This window comes from Copadichromis virginalis, linkage group LG11 (assembly GCF_057382275.1).
Source record: "Copadichromis virginalis isolate Kocher_CV1m ecotype Utaka linkage group LG11, C_Virginalis_male_GT1.1, whole genome shotgun sequence".
NCBI lineage: Eukaryota > Metazoa > Chordata > Actinopteri > Cichliformes > Cichlidae > Copadichromis > Copadichromis virginalis.
Genome location: NC_140628.1, coordinates 10686977 through 10706823, shown reverse-complemented (window position 1 = coordinate 10706823; position 19847 = coordinate 10686977). Strand labels below are relative to the sequence as shown.

Sequence of the window (19847 nt, the reverse complement as noted above, 5' to 3'; positions counted from 1 at the left end):
TTGCAGTCAAACTGAAATTTTAACCTGACCTCATCACTGGAGGAAAAGCAGTGGCAGTAAGGATTCTTCCATTCACCCTGGATCAAGGCCTGAGACTTTTCTCTAATTGCCCTCGATAACAATCGTCATCTGAAATCAGTGACCAATGTCTGTTTGTGCTGATTTTTTGGTTTGCTGCTGATGGTAAAAAGGTGGGGCAATCACCAAATTCATCCAAACATCCATATTTCAGTCTGCTCCAAATGATGGATTGTCTTATCAACAGACTCTAATATGACACCTGTATATACGCAGAATTTGCTGCTCCCCCACCATAATAATACTGCTCCCTGTCAGAAGACATTTTAAAGCTTTTTTGTAGTTGGGTATAACTGAGATTTTAGAAATTGCACGTTTTTGATGCCAAATCATTGAAAAAAAAATGCACTTTAACATTTTAATAAATGTCTCTGTGCGGGAAATGTAGCAAGCCTGGTGAATATTTCAATAAATCCAAATAAATAAAGAAATTTTTGAGATTTTCTCTCATGTGTTGACATGTAGCTCAGTGGGGCTAAAGGGGTGCACTGGGGGACCCGTGATTATTTTTAAACTTCTGGTAATGCTGCTAACTCCTGGTGCCTCAGAGGAATAAATTGAGAAATAAATTGAGGGCAGCTGATTAACTGGCCTCTATACGGTCACGTGACGTTCTCTGTATAACGCTTTCATTTATTTTTGGTGTGGTAGGTTTATGAAGCATGTGTATGTCATGACTAGAAAATATGTAATGCACTGAGCTCCTGCGCACTGGAGCACTAGAGACCCCCCCAAACCACTCCTTTGTGTTTTGATGCTCAGCGCTCACACCTGAAGTGACCGGCAGGAAGTGAAGATCGGAGCTGAGAGCGCACAGCTCTTCCCATCCTGCTACGTCTGTGTACCGATAGATGGGCACATTTGGAGAACGAGACGGATAGAAACATCCGCAGGGAGGGGGGATGCGCGCATGACAGCCTTTGGACGTTTCCATTTGTATCAGCCGAGCAGGGAATTGAATCTTTCCGCTGGGTGCTGCGTTAAAAAAACAAAAAAACACTCGCGACTGGTGAATTAAACATTTGCACATCTCGTCCGTCTCCGGCGATCGTCACCGCACCATGCGAGCAGGAGAGACGCGCCCTGTGCCATGCTGAACAACTCTCCGACTCTCCTGCTGGCTCTGACCGCGGTGGCCGCACTTCTCCCGCGATGTCAAGGCTGGAGCGACGAGGACCTCCTCCTGCCGCCCATCAACTCCTCCAACAGGTTCCTGGCGAACCTGGAGGTGGACGTGCGCTTCTCCAAAAGGTCTGTGGAGGAGAGCGACGCCTCGCCCGACGCCTCCTCCATGCAGAGTCTGTCCCAGTGCAACGTGAGCGTCCAGAGACTCCTGCCCACGTCGCTGGTGGCCCGCTGGGACAGCAGCTTCGGCTTCCAGTGTGATGTTATCATCTACACCACCAACAACCACGGCAGGGCTTTTTTCGCCGCGTCTTTCAACAGGGTGATCTCGCCCGTTGTCATCGAGCACCTCGGAGTCACCGGGGGTCAGCAGGAGTTGCGCTTGTGCGTGGGCTGCGGGATGTCCCGGTACCGGAAGTTTGGTCAGGGTAGGTCAAGGGGCCAGCAGACCGGGGATCAAGTCACTTTTTGCTGCGTGGATTTCAGCCTCGACGAGCTGAAGGGGGACAAAAGTTGGAGGCTGAACAGAAAACCCATCGAGTCGACACTTGTGGCTTGTTTTATGACTCTGGTTATCATTGTGTGGAGTGTTGCTGCTCTCATATGGCCAGTGCCGATCATTGCAGGATTTCTGCCTAATGGGATGGAGCAGAGGAGACCCAGATAACTGAAATATCCTTCATTATATTTATAGCCTGTGCTGCCTATACTATAATTGTAGCCATCGAACTGTATGAATGAATGATTGCGGAGGAACCTTTTGATCAAATGCTTTAATCTAGGGTGTTCTTAGACCTCCTTTTCCTCCACTTTAGGACAACCGAGGTAAAGTATAAAGGGTTATTATATACTAGCCAATATTAATCTATACTGGGACCAACACCAATGTGTTTTGTATACCCTTGTAGGCCTTCCTATGTCTGCGTAAACTGTGCAAAACTTTTCTCTTTAAACAGTGTTTGTATAGTTTTTAATCTTTCTAGAAAGTTTTTGCCTTATTCTATGTGTAGGACTTTTGCACTGAAAACTGAACTTCAAAGCGTGCCGTCTCATACACTATATAACCAACAGTCATGCGCATTCAGAAGTCAATGTGATAGTTTTTTGCCCCCAGATTAAGATCCTTTAAAAACATAGTTGTTGTTTATGATTGGCATAGAGAGGGATTGAGTACTTATATTGTTAGATTTCTTATGTCAAGTTGAATAAAAGTGGTTATTTGTATTCATGTTCTAAAGATTTAAGTAAAAATAAAACATATATAGGCCATACCAGATTTTCTCTGACCTGTTCTCTGCAGTCACATTTACTTCACACACACAAGCACTCACGTTAAATGTGAATGGATCATGATTTTACCTCTGGATCTGGATCCTGTATGTTTATGCTCACTTTTGCTTAAAATGCAGGAACGTGTGTGATTGAACTTAGATTTTGTATGGGGTGATTTTAAGATCAAACTTTTAGGAAGCCACAGTCACAATGTCATGCATCCAGAGCCTTGTAAATGATATTATTAGAATATGCTGTTTGCTCATGTAGTCAACCCTTTTCACCTTTGCAAACTTCAATTCAGTTGTTTACACACGTTACCTTCAAAAGCACTAAGTCGAAGGATTACCTATGCTAGTGTCTAAGAAGAATTCAGAATCAAAGTCAAAGTCAAAGTCAAAGTCAACTTTATTTGTCGATTCTGCCACATGTACAGGACATACAGAGAATAGAAATTGCGTTACTCTCAATCCCTAGATAAATAGCAAATGAACATTTAAATATATTTAAATATAAAAGTGATTAAAAATGCAAGTAAAATAATTAAAAAGTAAAAATTTAAATAAATACAATTTTACATATAACAAGAAAGCTATACAATATACAATATAATGGGTAAGTGACATTGAGTGTAAACCAGGCAGAGTAGTGCAAATAGGCAAATAGTGCAAATGGAGATTTAGTAATGTACGGTAAGAGAAAGTGTAACAACAAAGTCTTATGAGGTAATGGCAGTCCAATGCTCCACAAAGTGACTGGTAACTGGTGCAGGCCAGTGAGTGAGTCAGAGAGTGTGTGTGTGTGTGTGTGTGTGTGACAGAGTTCAGTGAGACCGTGGAGGAGAGAGGGGAGAGGGGGCAGAATCGGGAGGGAGTTAAGCTTCCTGACAGCCTGATGGATGAAGCTGTCCTTCAGCCTGCTGGTCCTGGCCTGGAGACTCCGCAGTCTCCTCCCCGACGGCAGCAGCTTGAAGAAGCTTTGCATTGGGTGCGTGGGATCAGCCGCTATGCAAAGGGCTTTTTTAGTGAGACGGGTGCTGTAAATGTCCTGGAGGGAGGGGAGAGAGACACCAATGATCTTCTCTGCAGCTCTCACTATGCGTTGGAGGGTTCTATGACAGGACGCATTGCAGGCTCCAAACCACACAGTGATGCAGCTCGACAGGATGCTCTCGATGGTGCCTCTGTAGAAAGTGTACATGATGGGGGCTGGTGCTCCTGCTCTTCTTAGTTTGCGGAGAAAGAAGAGACGCTGCTGTGATTTCTTGGCCAGTGCTGTGGTGTTGTACGTCCAGGAGAGATCCTCTGTGATGTGCACACCCAAGAACTTGGTGCTGCTCACTCTCTCCACAGACGCTCCGTCAATGGTCAGAGGAGCATGTTGGGTGTGCATTCTCCTGAAGTCCACAACAATCTCCTTCGTCTTCTCCACATTCAGAGAGAGATTGTTGTCAGCACACCACGTGGCCAGGCGTCTCACCTCACTTCTGTAGTCGGTCTCATCCCTGTTGCTAATGAGACCCACCACTGTTGTGTCGTCCGCAAACTTGATGAAGAGGTTGGAGCTGTATGATGGAGTGCAGTCATGGGTCAGCAGAGTGAAGAGGAGGGGGCTCAGCACACATCCCTGCGGGGCCCCCGTGTTTAAAATGATGGTGCTGGATGTATTACTGCCAACCCGTACTGCTTGAGGTCTTCCGGTGAGGAAATCCAACAGCCAGTTGCACAGTGAGGTGTTGAGCCCCAGCTGGACCAGTTTTTGAATGAGCTGTTGGGGGATTATGGTGTTGAATGCTGAACTGAAATCTATGAACAGCATTCGAACATATGAGTCATTTTTGTCCAGGTGTGTGAGTGCTGAGTGGAGTGCAGTGGAGATGGCATCATCGGTTGAGCGGTTGGGCCGATACGCAAACTGGAAGGGATCCAGGGAGGGGGGCAGGACAGTCTTGATGTGTTGCATGACTAGTCGTTCGAAGCACTTCATCAGGATGGGAGTAAGTGCAACAGGACGGTAGTCATTAAAGCAGGAGGGAGATGACTTTTTTGGAACCGGAATGATTGTGGTGGCTTTAAAACATGTGGGGACGACAGCCTGGATGAGTGATATGTTGAAGATGTCTGTGAAGACATCAGTGAGTTCCACTGCACAGTCTCTCAGTACACGACCAGGAATGTTGTCAGGACCCGGAGCTTTACGTGCATTGATCCTGCTGAGGGATCTCCTCACGCTGTCCGGTGACAGAGTCATCACCTGGTCACCAGGAGGGGGTGGGGTCTTCTGTGCAGTGGTGCTGTTTTGGACTTCAAAGCGAGCAAAGAAAGTGTTCAGCTCGTTCAGCAGGGGGATAGTGCTATCACAGGTCTGTGGTGGGGGCTTGTAATCTGTGATGGTCTGAATGCCATCTGAATGAATAATCACAGAATTCAATATAATGCAATCATTTCAGGGTGGAACCTTTATTTATCAAACCTGAGGCAAAATTTAAGTCATTTTGACAATTTGTTGCAAAGCAGATAAGAGGAGAAACATGCAACACATCGTTTCAGTCTCTTAACCACACAGAGGCAGTCCACTAAATCAACAGGTGGTTAAAGTATCCTTATTCAATAAAGACAGTGGAAATGTATGAAAATTATCTTGTGAAAAATAATGATTATTTTTTACATCTAACTTCAATATTCAATTCAATTTTATTTATATAGCGCCAAATCACAACAACAGTTGCCTAAAGGTGCTTTATGTTGTCAGGTAGACCCTACAATAATATATACAGAGAAAAACCCAACAATCATATGACCCCTATGAGCGAGCAGTTGGGCGATAGTGGAAAGGAAAAACTCCCTGTTAACAGGAAGAAACCTCCGGCAGAACCAGGCTCAGAGACGGACGGCGATCTGCAGCCAATATCTCTGTCCTTTCTCTCTTCATCCGCCTCACTTGTCCTTTGCACTGACAGTCACATACAAACATGTTGTATTCACCTAGAAAATAACAAAAATATAATCTAACAACTTTTAAAAATATCATCAGTGAATGTGGACGAAACAGATGCGACGTTGTCTTATTCATTTTGTTGAGTCTGACACTCCTTCCTGCTTCTTTTTGCTCACTCGCTTTACTGTTATCATCCTGCTCTCTCTTTTTCGCTCACTCTGTCCTCCTCTCTCATTCTCATAATTATGACCACTATTAATATAGTTATTTTTCAGGGTGTTATGATGAAATTTATGGCTTTTGCAAATGTTTCTTCTTTTTACCTGTCCTTCCTGATGAGTGTCTGGATTAATTTCTGTGGGAAATGTGCTGTAACTTAGAATAGAATATATTAGAATATTGTTGCACGCATAAATTATGAGCAAAAGCAGGTTCAGGGAGCCCTGAGTAGCTATAACCTGCTTTAAATATTGTCCAGTAATGTAATCAGCATCAACAAATACACACATAAATGAGTAAAGGCATTTCTCTGCCACTCCTTTCTAGGGTGAACAAATCCCATCAAAGTCTGTGTTTTTTGAGGGACAAAGTGAGACGTCAACAATGCTGGGAAGTAGTGTGAAAGTTTCATAGCAAACTAAAAACTAAAAATACAACAAACAGTTTAAACTATAACTAGATTGCCATTTACGACACAAAAGCCAAATATACTTCCAAGTGTTTTGTGCCAATGTAAAATGTGGGACACTGTAAGAAAATGCTATGCAGTCCCACATTAGCACAGACATCTGGTCACCCTACTCTTTGCTGAAATAACAATTTGTAGACTTATTTGTTGTCTCACAGATGCTGGAGACAAAAGGAGGTGTTACCACATAAAGTGCAAATCACCCTTTTTGTTCTGTGTATCATGAGAACCAGCAGCATGTGCAAACATGGGGTTGTCTGATTGCTTGTTAGTCACACATCAGAGGGCGCTGTGGAGCTCTGTTGATATTACACATTTGACCAGACAAGCTGTCCCTTTATCAGTAGTTAGATTGAGAAAAAGACACAAAACTTTTAGTAGAGGAAGTATTTTGTAATTGTTCTGGGTTGGAGTAGCTTTTTTTATTACAAAAAAAGTGCACACTTATTAAAACACTGACAGTCATGGTTACCTGTTGGAAACACAAAAAGACTGCTTGTCTTTTACAAGATACAGGCAACATCTGGCATTTTTATTTCAGTGATACGCCAGTATCATTCAAAATACAGTTATGGATGCAGAATATGTCTTCAGTTGTTTTTGTGGCCTTAATAAAGGCTGCATCATTGAATCAGAATCAGAATCAGAATACTTTATTGATCCCTGGGGGAAATAATTTTTTGTTACAGTGCTCCATTATAAACCAACATAAAGACAAGACAGACAATACGCTAACTAAGAATAGTACAATATATACATATATATACATACATACATACATAAGTCACTTATAAATAAATATTTGGAAAAGAAACATGTGTAGTTGTAGCAGCAAACAGTGTGTTAAGTGGATGCGTTGTACAGGGAGATGGCCACAGGCAGGAATGATTTCCTGTGTCGTTCAGTGGTGCTTTTCGGTAATCTCAGTCTCTCACTGAACGTGCTCCTGTGACTGACCAACATGTCATGGAGTGGGTGGGAGGTGTTATCCAACATTGTCTTTATCTTGGACAGCATCCGCCTCTCCGACACCACCTTGAGGGAGTCCAGCTCCATCCCCACAACATTGCTGGCCTTACGGATCAAAGCATTGTAAATGACTTTAGTCTTTTCTCTGCTCATAACTCACAAAAACTATCTTTGGTTCAAATTCACAATTTAAATACAAGCGACATTTGGTGGTGTTCATTTGAAATTTATTGATACTTTTTTTTTTTAAATCAACATTTTTTACTAAAATCCCACTGATGACTGTAAGGACAAAATACCCCGTACTGTCTGACAACCAACCCCACTATGGGGTAACTGACATCAATGTTTGCTTGGTAAATACTTATTAAAAATCTCTTTTCACTCAACCCAGTGATGCATCAATACATGATTTAAAAAGCAAATCTAAAATTACAATAGTGATGTTTGCTTTTAAAAGATACAGGGAAAGTCTGGCCTAATTACATCTTGTTAAAATGAATTTAAAAAATGAAAAGAATAATGAAGCAATGATTATTGAAACATGCTCAAAAGATCAGAATGTCATTTAAGAGTAACAAGGGTGCGACTAAAAAAATCCTAGGTCACACTCTGAAAGTCTCTATGTGACCTATCTTGACCTAAACAAGGTGCTGCTTAGAGTAGCCGAACGCGCTGCTGAAGCGCCGCAGCACCGACTCCACGCTGTTCAATTTATTTGTGTGTCACATGCGTCTCTGCACAGATGAGGAGAAAGGGGAAATGACACAAAAATACAATAGTGACACCTGCACATTCCACCTATGTGCCAACGTTCTGCCCAAAAGATTGGCGCACTGATGTGACCAGCCACACAAGTGAAAAAAAACAGTCTCCGCAACTCTGAAAGTCTCTGTGTGGTCAACAACAGACACACATTATGCCCATATCATGGTCTAAACCAATCAAAAATAGTCAAGGGAGGAACCTATCAGATGCCCATGCCCAAGGTAAGATGTTCAGATATTGAGATGTTCAGTTCGAAGCCTTTGAGGCATTTTTAATTTAGACTTTCTTTTTATTTTATATATCTTGAGATATTTTAAGTTTAAATTTCAGCTCAGTGAAGCACTTTAAGCACAAGAACTTTTTCAGTACCGTATTTTTCGGATTATAAGGCGCACTTAAAATCCTTTCATTTTCTTAAAAAATGTGCCTTATGTATGAAATCTGGTTGTGCTTACTGCAAACTGATTTTATGTGGTACACGGTGCTCAAAAATCTGTGATCGGGTTTCTGGTACAGATCGGGTAGCGACAGTCACTACCCGATCCGTACCGGAAACCCGATCGGTACCCCGCATGCACGAAAGGTGTCTACTTCCGGAGTTCTGATCCATAACTATCTTTTTATTTTTCATTTTTGTCTACATTGTATTGAAATGATTCATTATTGGAAACATTTTAAGAGATACTTATTACTTATTTTTAACATCTTAACAGATACTCTGACCCGTAACTATCGTAAAACGCTTCGACAGGAAGTAGACACCTTTCGCACATGCGGGGTACCGATCGGGTTTCCGGTACGGATAGGGTAGTGACAGACACATTTTTTTTTAAATTTATTTATTTATTCATTTTTTAAATATTAAACTTTATTAAGAAACAGTATACAGAACATGTATACAATCAGAACAAAATTAACATATGCCAGGGGGTGTAATACAAAGAATTACAAACATTCAAATAATTTGTAATTACTACAAATAGTAATAGTTTTCATAGACTTTTTGTTAAGTGATCCACTAATCAATTTTATGTAACATAAAACATCATTATAGTAATGTTTAAAATTAGGCTTTTTGTTACTGTATTTGCATTTGTGAAAATAACATTTAGCTAAGATAACTAACAAGTTTATTATAAAGTAAACATCTTTTTTTTTTGCCTTCGAAAGAAACAAAATACAACATTTTCCCATTTCACAGTAAAGTCTTTATAGAGATGTCCAGCAATTAATCTACTGAAGTCCTTCCAAAATGTTCTAGCATATGAACAGATCCAGAAGAGGTGTTGCACAGTCTCAGGATGGCTTCCACAAAATCCACAGTTCACATTTATGTCCCTTTTGAACTTCGTCATGTAATGATTAGCAGGATAAAATTTATGCAGTATTTTAAATGAGACTTCCTTCACTTTATTCGTTACCAGATACTTGTTAGGAATTGTCCATACTCTTTTCCAGTTAATGTCACTGACAAAGAAATTCCAATAAGAGACCACATGTGGGATAGTTAGAGATTCTGTCTGGAACAAAGCACGGATATTCTTATTACTTTTACTGTGGTTTGTTATACAGATTCTTCCTATGTGTGAATCTAAAGAGTTGGGGAGAGAAACAGATGATATGCAAGGTTGAATACCTTTAAAAAGCATTATAATACCTGTAGGTATTGCATCAAATAATGTGGCATATTCTTTGGGTGTGGCTGGAAATTTAAAGGTGTTTAAGAATTCTGAATAGGACATAAGCTGCCCATTAGGATTAAACAGCTGATTCACTAAAACAATCCGTTTCTCAACCCACCTAGAAAAAAATAATGATTTATTTTTATACATTATGTTCCTATTATTCCAAATTGAATACGTATGGGGTGTAAAGTTGTGTTTATATATAAGGGACCAAGCTAATAGAACTTGTTTGTGAAACATCGAGAGCTTTTCTGGAAGCTTATCTATATTATAATCACAACCTAAGATAAAACTTAGACCACCAAACTTAGAGAAAATGTAGTGAGGAATAAAATTCCAAATGGATACCGGATTTTTAAGAAAATGTTTAGCCCAATTAATCTTAAATGTATTGTTTAGAGTAGTAAAATCCAAAACATTGAGACCACCGTGTTCATAGTCATTCATCAATACACTTTTTCTGATGTAACGTGTCCGGTTTTTCCAAAGGAAGTTGAAGAGCATTCGGTCAATATCCTTACAAGTTTTGCCTAGTGACAGACACATTTGTCGGCCGCATTTGAAGGAGTCGACGAATTGGGACAGCCTTTGTCACCTGACTGTGACATAAGGTCCAGCAGGTGTCAGTATGGAGCAAAACAGCAACACCTGTTGACACAGTATTGATACAGTTGGGGAATGTGCTGAAACGCTTCACGAGGCCTCATCTACCCATCACTAGTTAATACTAAAATGAGTAGCTCCTGGAGAGATCTGCAGTGCTTAGCTTCCTAATGCTCTCAGCCACCTTGGATGGAACAAGACTGCCAAATGCCTCTGTCTGGTAGTGAAGCGCAGCTGTTTCTTATGAGGCCGCTAATTGTCAGCTGGGAAGGTGAGGATGTTAGTGCTGCATTCGTGAACATCACATAAAATCCTACCCCGGAATCTACTTCACTACATTGAGATAGTGGTCTACAAATGTTGAAACAGGATGGCCTTACTAAAATTATTGTAGGTATATTTGGGGGTTTTTAGATGTGTGATTTTGAATGGTTTAATAAAATTGATGTTTTTATTGTTTGTGTTTTGCAGCTGTTGTTGTGCTGCCTCTGCTATTCTTTTTTTGTTCTTTTGGTTAATTTTGCTTTGGTTAGTCCATCCAGCCATAAAGGCTGTTATGAATGATTGAGAGTGAGCCTGTAAGGGCGGACTAAACTCTTTTTTTCATTTTTTTGTTTATTTGTTTGTGCCACTTCTCTTTACAAACCCAGGTCGCAGGTCATGCATAGCGCTGATTTCCAGCTGTGCTGAGACCCGAATTGTTTGCAGTGCGCACCCACAGGTAAATTGATTGCAGTGTCTCTAAAACTGGGTGTGATGGTTTGCAATGTAGTGTTATTTGCTGGCATCTTTGGTTCGATAGGTCTCATGTGCAGCTGGGATATTAGTAGAATGTATTGTAAGTCCTGTCTGGGAATGAATAGGAAAATCTATGTTTAATTGACGGAATAAATCAGTTTTAAATGCGTTTCTTTGACATGTTATTCAACACATTAGTGCTGGGATACACATGGAAGCATGAATGGATATAATGTAAATGAATTAATTTTTTTAGTGGTGTGGTAATAAAGCTAATACAAATTCAACTTTTCAAACAGCTCAACAAATAACAAATATCAACAAATATCTGTGTGGTTTGTCACAATATGATCCGTAGCGAAACTCTGAGTCCAAACCCTGTTCAAGGCTTGGAAGGTGATCTGTACCATCAAATGTGCTGTAATGAGCAAAGTGAGACATGTCCACTTGATACTCGTGTCTGCAGCAAATGTGAGATTATGCAATAACAGACGATGAGGATTCTTCAGCTGGATGTTCTGCAGCAGTCAGGAAACAGGAAGTCTGGGTCCTCAGGCAGCTTCTGATGACAATTGTAACTGAACACTTACACTCAGTAACAGAAATGGGTTTATCCTTAAATAATAATAGCATAAACTTACTGTAGTCAAATGTTATAGTCAATGAAACAGACTAGCAAAATGTATTTCAAGCAATCTAATTTAATATTTATGTGAATACAGTGAATGTATGTATTACAGAATAACCAATTATCTTATTACAAATAAACCTTTAAAAAGGTGTATATTTTCTATAATTTATAAAAATAACTGCCAAACTATCAGTGTTTATTCCAGAGTGTAATGCAAAAGTAAAACTACAAATGTAGGGCTGTGTAGGTAGTTTCTACTGTACGTTCTACTGTACTGTAATTCACTACTGGATTTCTTTTCAACTCAGGTTCAAGCTTGTCAAGGTAGATAGAGCTCATGGCGGAAAAATGATAGAAGATAGAATGGCTTGTCAAAAAAAGATAGAGCAGGGAGACGGAGAGTGATAGGACAGACAGAATTGCTTGTTGATTGCTTGTCAAAGATAGAGGGAGAGGGTTTTCTGTAGCAGGTCATCTGTAAGACAAAAAGGGACTGGAATTAGGCATATTTCCAATAAACGTTGCTTTACAGTATTTTTCGGACTATAACGTGCGCTTAAAATCCTTTAGTTTTCTCAAAAATCAACAGTTTACCTTATGTATTATTTCTGGTTGTGCTTAGTGACCTCAAAACAATTTTATGTGGTACACGGCGCTCAAAAATCTGCCAAAATGTTTTGGTACGACTTTGGTAAGCTACGAAGCCACACCGCTTAATGGATTATCGGAGCATTATGGCTACCGTAGTCAGAAGCCTCGCGGAGTGATACGTACTAGTGGTGTGCGGATCGATACTGAAATATTGATTCTTCCGATACCAGTAATTTATGTTCTAGAATCGATTCTCATATTAAATTATCGATATTTTAGCACTTTGGGGTAAATTTGTAGTTTATTATTAACAGGAACACAGTGGAAAGAAACTATATCATTCGGATCATCTAAATTGGAAGGAACTACTTCCTCTTATGCCTTTCATAGTCATATGCGAAATGCGGCTGTATAAATGTGCCGCAGCTCCTGGCGTGCGCACTCACAACAATGGCTGAGCATTAACGACGTTATGTGTGGACGTATTTTACCTCCACAAACAGCCAAGACAACAGGCAAGACAGTGAGGTGTTGTGGCAACACCACTAACCTCGTCAAACACAGAGTAAATCATATCACAGAATATGACGAGCGTATGTTGAGGCAAACTGAAGAGGAGGAGAGGGACAGGTGCTGCTAGGGCGAAACAGATGTCTCTCACGGAGTCCTTTAGTGCTGCAGGCAGGCGACATGCTCAAATAGCATACAACTTCAGGCTTTTTTATTTCAATATGATAATTCTGCATTATTAAGCAATACGAACAAGTAGTCTGATGTCCTGTAATCATTATGAACCTCTATTATTATATTATTTTTACAATTACACAATACAATTATATATTGTATTATAGAATACAACGAAACATTACGTTTTTGTACAGAGTATCGTATCGGATCAGTATCGTCAATACCACTCTGAATTTTACTTGGTATTGGATCGGAAAGGAAATCAGTGGTATCGCATAGGGCTGGGTGATATGGCCAAAAATCCATATCGCGGTTTAATTTGAAGCATGTGCGGTAACGACACATATCGCGATATATTAATTTCTTCTGTACAGTATACAATATGTTCCACATTATAAGGCAAACTTAACATTCTTTAATTTTCTCAAAAATCGACAGTGTTCATTATAATCTGGTGCACCCTATGTATAAATTCCGGTTGTGCTTACTGACCTCGAACCGATTTTGTGTGGTACACAGCGCTCAAAAATCTGTCAAAAAATGTTTTAGTACAACTTTGCTAACCTACGAAGCCGCACCGCTTGATGGATTTTCCGAGCATTATGGCTACCGTAGTCAGGAGCCTTGTTGCATAATCTGGATCCAACACTCTGCGGCAAAAACTTAAAATGGGAAATAATTAATTAAATAATTATTTTTGACACAATTAATTCATTTCATTTATTTGTTCATTTTCAGGCACAACAATTAATTATTGACACATTTTATTATTTATTTATTTCACATTTTAATGAATTATTGGCACATTTAAATAACTATTTAATGGTATATTTAATTAATTCATTATTGTAGTCAGTGGCGTTCCATACGTTCCATACGTTTTCTGCCAAAAACTGATTGCTCGTATTTAAACTTCTAAAAATAACTTATTGGTCTATAATACGTACCAACAAAATGCAGGTCCCAGTACACAGCTGCCATAATCCCCGCAGTACACTTACTTCATTTACTGGGGTTATAGTTATTGTTTTTTTATTTCCTGATGTTCGTATGTGTCATACCTGTTTCAGTCGCCAATTCTAAATTATAACTAACATTAAAAACATGTTTAAGGAGGAGAGAGAGCAAATAAATCCGATTAACATCTGATCTTTGGGTTTTTGTTCAATAATCATCGTGACCTGCGCATAAAAGAAATAATGTTGGTGTTTCCGTCATGTAGTAACTCCTAGGTTTGTTATAAACTCCTAACTGTACAAAGGTTGTTCGACAGAGGTGGGACCAAGTCATTGTTTTGCAAGTCTCAAGTAAGTCTCAAGTCTTTATCCTCAAGTCTCAAGTCAAGTCTCAAGTAATGTCAGGCAAGTCAGAGTCGAGTCTCAAGTCACTGGTGTAAAAGTCCGAGTCAAGTCACAAGTCTGAAACTTTGAATTTCAAGTCCTTTCGAGTCTTTAAAAAAAAAACGAAAAAAAGCATGTTGCAGTTATGCTAAATGTAAATATTAGACCATGTAATTTTTTAATCTGTGTTTTTCTCAACACATGACAAAATAGTGAACTTAGAAAATATACACAAATTGTGAAATTGCACCTCTTTAAAATGCAGCTCAATTAAACCTAGCTCCAAGAATAATTTTCACCGACAGTTCTGAGATAAGCTGCATGTTATTCTTGGATGCGGTTGTAGGACCGGCTTTGAAATCGCATGACAAAAATATCATACATAAATAAATGATATTTTTTTTAAAATATCATTTTAAAAAAAAACTGCATCACCAACGTAGCCTTGAAAACATTTGCTAGTTAGATGAAGTCAGCTATCTCATCGTAGCATATTTATATGCATATTTATAATCATACGGTTCTTGGAGTGAGTGCATACACTCATGAAGTTTAGTAACTTCAGGTCACTGCAACAAGCCCAGGTACAGTTTACCGACGGATGGGTGCAGGACCTTGAAATGCACCGTGTAGAACGAAAGACCATCGTACGTATCATAAGTTTACCAGTCTCACAAATTGTTGTCATAAATACACATTCCTTAACCGTTTATTAATAGGACCTTTGAGCTCAACGGTAATTAATTAGTAGTGGAAATAATTTCTGGTACCCATCACAGAAATGTAGCAGTGACAATAATACTGTATGCTGTAATCGTACTGGGCAATTAGTGATACAAAACAACTGTTTTATCCTGTGAATAAAAGTATATGTTTTTGTCAATGTACCATAATAACAGAAGCGAAACGCAATATTGTGTCAGGACAATTCACTATTTATGCACAATAAACAAAGGAGCATAGCGCGACCATTTCTGTTCAGCGCCAGACTTGCTTGTAACCTATATCACCAATTATGTTATGAAAATGACGCATTAACTACAACAGCAGACTGACCTTTGTGTAAATGCTTGGAGCAGACTAACCTGTGAGCTGGAGTGTTCTGGGACGTTATATTTTGTCTTTGAATGGCTGCAATCCAGTCGCCTCTTTGTTACTTCGGAAACATGGCTCGAACAATTTCTCTTCAACGACGTAATCCGATAACAACCGATCTCTTTACCCGTCGGCTTCCCGTGGCTGTCATGCGACCGGCTATTGCAGTTAATAACACAACAGCTTCTTGACATTTTTGTGTTTCTTTTTATCGCTGTGTGACTGATTTCAATTGAAAGCCTGTGTGCGCTAGTACCGCTTGCCACGAGTTCCCAGAATCCTTTGCGGTTCTACCCGTGAATGACGTCACATTTTCAATCTCTATATAATATGCATGTTAAATTTTATATTTGGGGTAAAATATCAAGTCTTTTCAAGTAAACCGGTTCAAGTCCAATTCAAGTCCCAAGTCATTGGTGTAAAAGTCCAAGTCAAGTCACAAGTCTTAGAACATTTTTTCAAGTCAAGTCTAAAGTCATAAAATTATGACTGGAGTCTGACTCGAGTCCAAGTCATGTGACTCGAGTCCACACCTCTGTTGTTCGACACTATGAAACACATACAGACTTCATGATGTTCGTCTGATATTTTTATTGTGAATATTAATCATGAGGGTAAATGGCCCTGTACACTAGGGCTGGGCCATATTATACGGTTCACGGTAATACCGCTACAATGTTAGGCAACAATAAGAAAATAAAATATCGCGTTAGAATATGGTTAAAACGTGCATGAGCAGTGCCTTTGTTTTCATACGCACATAGCCGAAAAAGCATGGCGGCAACCAATGTTCCCTCTAATTTTTCATGTGTCTGAGCGAACACACAAACTCCCTGAGTGGTCCCTTGGACCACTGTGAGCAACAGCAGACGTGTGCATTGTGGTCACGCCAGCATTGAATCCATCCAAGTTACATGCTACATACAAATCTTTTTTACGCACGCACAAATCTTTTTTACACATACAAATCTTTTTTACGCACGCACAAATCTTTTTTACAAGTACAAATCTTTTTTACAAGTACAAAATATTTATGACCACATTTTGAGCCCATAGATTCTCGCAAGCATTTAAATTCTCGGTGAAGAATCTCCACCAAGGACAGCCTTGCGTCGAAACTGGACAATCGCTTGTCGATTGACTCCAGTATGTCGGCAATATCTTTGCCGGCTGGCGATGTTGAGCCGGGTGAATCTGCCGGGCGTTGTCTTTTCGATGACGGCGTCTCAGGTTTGGCCGGGGAAGCTGCACACTGGGTCTTCTTCATCACGAGATCCTGAAAGCACTGATCAATATAATCTTGGAGAGTCTCTAAACTCTCCTCGTTGTTCTCCAGGGTGTTGGAGATTATTTAGACAAATAGTGTTAGTTATAAGATAATTGATAAGTGTATTTGGTATTTGGGCTTTACTTTCTTACATTTTATTGTCAAATGTTTGGCTGATATCTGACCGTGTTCATCTCGGTCATTTATAATAAATTATTCATAATTTTAGAAGTCATAACACTTTGAGATGATCCACTAACAAGGTCCTCCTCCTCGACCTCTTCCTTTGCATGTCTTTGGATCCATTGTTTCAAAGCTGAATGAGCTGACTTTGGCTTTTTTGTCTATCCATCAAAGTTTCTGATTTGGTGTGTGATATATTTTGACTCCTAGTGTTTCCACTTTGTTAATTGTGTGTAATTGAGCTAAAGCTGAGCTGATGTGAGTTTATTGACTGTTAGTGCTTTCTGAGTGACCACATGGTGTCAGCACTGATAAATGTAGGAATTCGTGTGTAGAGTTTTGCAGTAAGTTCACTACATCTGACTCATGTGGTAAAGCAGGGGCATAGTGGGAGGGGCTTTGTCTGGGTGGGACACCATTTCAAAAGTGTGTGGCCTAAACTATTCTCTCCCACAAAACTTACAGTTCAGAGGAAAAAGCGTTCACACACCATACCCAAGCGTCAATATCAGTCAAACGTAGAGTGTCCGTGCACACTCTGATGACTTAGTGTCTCACATAAAACAACACGTCCCTCCAAATGAACACTGTCAAAGTCACTGTGGCTTTAGCATTAGCTTTAGCGCCGCTGATGTAAGAGTCCGAAATTTCTGCATTGGTAAGTAAGGGTTGTTGCACAGCGGATTCCCGATGGGGACTGTGCAGCGCAGCACTGATTAGTGTTCCAGTTTCAAAATAAAAGCTGCCAGAAAGCAAAACATGGTCCTTTTTAGTCTAAAATGTCAATGTTTCAAACCATATTCCAGGATTCTTAGTTCACCATTTATGAGGTTTCCCAAAAAAGGAAAAGACAGATCTGAATGTTTGAAAATGTTTTTGAAAAAGTCTGTAAAGATTAGATGAAAAATTCTCAAAGGATAAATTAAGTTAGTTCATTCTTTTGTCACATAAGTTGAAAAAAAAAAGGTTAAAGAAACAGTCAGGACTGGTTGGGGATGAAGGTGAAAAAAGAAAAAGGATGAAGAAGGAAGGGGAGAGGTGTTAGAAGATGCAGGGAGAGAGGGCAGAGGAGAGCTGAAAATTAAGATGGAACAGAGGTGGAGGAAGAAGAGGCTACATCAAGAGAGGAAGCAGCAGTGTCCCTCCTCCGGAAGAAACGGAAGCATTTTTTCTGCTTTTTCAGGCACTTTTCCATCAAACAATCATGGCTTCCATCATCTGGCTATGTGCGCTTTTTCCTCCAGGTTGAGGGTTTTTGAACTCATCGATTGTTTCGCAAGATTCAAGATTCAAAGTGTTCGTTGTCATGGGTACAGAAGAAATAGCATATTTCTGTGCAATGAAATTCTTGCTTTGCTGTCAATACACAAATGCCAGTTAAGTAAGGGTTAAAGGAACAAAATAAATAAGGATAAAAATAAGATAAGATATTAAGATAAATACAAATGTAAAAAAAATAAGGATAAAAAATAATGAAAGATAAATGAATAAGTACAAAAATAAGTAAGTGAAGACAAGTGAGGTATGCAGATGTCGATGTAGATGGATGTACAAAGTAGCTTAATGTGCAAAATGAACTTAGTGTGCAAAGTGTCCTGATATGCAAATTGCAGTTGAGGTAGGTCAGCTGTTCAGGAGTCTGATAGCAGTGGCAAAGAAGGAGTTGTTGATGATGGATGTTCTGGATTTCACACTTCTAAACCTTCGTCTCGAGGGCATACGTGTGAACAATCCGTGTTGAGGGTGTGTGGGGTCTTTAAGGATGGAGGCAGCTCTCCTCTGGACTGTGATGGTAGATGCTCTGCAGAGAGGGCAGTGGAGTCCTGATGATCTCCGCAGTTGTTATCACTCTCTGCAGGCGTTTGCGGTCCATAGCAGTAGTACTGGTGTACCATGCAGTGATGCAGCTGGTTAATGTGCTCTCCACAGTGCAGCTATAAAAGCTACTGAGGATCTTGGCCAACATACCAAATTTCCTCAGCCTCCTCGGGAAATACAGCCCCTGCTGAGCGTTTTTGACCAGCTGTGTGGTGTTCCGTGTCCAGGTGAGGTCCTCATTGATGTGGACGCCCAGGTACCTAAACCTGCTCACCCTCTCCAATTCACTCTCCCGGATACACATCGGCTGGTGAGGCCTCTTCTTCTTCCTCATGTCCACTATCATCTCCTTTGTTTTATTACGCTTAAGGGTAAGGTTGTTGTCCTCACACCATGACACCAGACCGGCCACCTCTCTCCTGTAAGCCGCCGCGTCCCCACCAGTGATGCGACCAATCACTGCAGTGTCATCCGCCAACTTCAGTATGCTGTTGTCTTTGTTGGAGGCAACACAGTCGTGGGTGAACAGGGTGTAGAGGATGGGACTGAGGATGCAACCCTGTGGTACGCCAGTGTTTGTGATAATAATAACTGAGGTCCTGTTGCCGATCCTGACAGACAGAGGCCTGCCAGTCAAAAAGTCCTGTAGCCAGTCACAGAGGGTGGGGTGCAGGTCGAGTGTAGACAGTTTGTGGATGAGTTTGTGAGTGTGTTGAAGGTGGAGCTGTAGTCAACAAAGAGTACCCTGATGTAGGAGTCATTACTCTCCAGGTGGTAGAAGGAATAGTGAAGGGCAGCAGCAATGCCATCCGACACTAGCAGCACCCGAAGCAGGGCCGAAGTGTTTAAGTGTTCACCGGAGTTTGCACCCTTGGCAAGCGGACTGAGGTATGTGATGAGAGGTGATCTGTTGTTATATTTTATTTAACTGAACTGTGTAACCCCTGTTTGAAACCCCTTTTGTTTTATTTAATCTGTGACTGTATATCTCAGAATTACTTGTTTGAACTTACCTGAATTAACTTAAGCTCATTGTTGTTATTGCTCATTGTTATAGTTCAAAAGGACTGTACGGGTATAAATTTTTTCTTATTTTATAGTTTTCACGGTGCTCAACGTCCAGAGAATGAGTCGTGTGTGGTGAGGAAATAAATGGCTGCACCCGTTAGAGACTCTTCTGTCGTTCTTGATGCCAAGGGCTGCTACAGGGCCGGTAGGCATACTGCAGGGGATCCAGAGTGTGTGCAATATTGCTCTTAATGTAGGCCATCACCACTCTCTCAAAATCACTTTGCAATGATTGGAGTGAGTGTAACAGGTCTGTAGTCGTTTAGGCAGGTGGCTGGGCTATTCTTGGGGACAAGGATGATAG

General features: G+C 40.4%; 1 protein-coding gene across 1 annotated transcript; it reads left to right on the top strand.

Moving 5' to 3' along the window:
- The first annotated feature begins 841 nt into the window (after positions 1-841).
- tmem158 (transmembrane protein 158) lies at positions 842-2479 on the top strand. Its single transcript, XM_085472635.1, has one exon. The coding sequence runs from the start codon at positions 1169-1171 to the stop codon at positions 1868-1870; it is 702 nt and encodes a 233-aa protein (XP_085328761.1). The 5' UTR covers positions 842-1168; the 3' UTR covers positions 1871-2479.
- The last annotated feature ends 17368 nt before the right edge of the window (positions 2480-19847 follow it).

Excerpts from the sequence above, each read along its gene's own strand:
- tmem158 (XM_085472635.1), top strand. The coding sequence starts at position 1,169 with ATGCTGAACAACTCTCCGACTCTCCTGCTGGCTCTGACCGCGGTGGCC.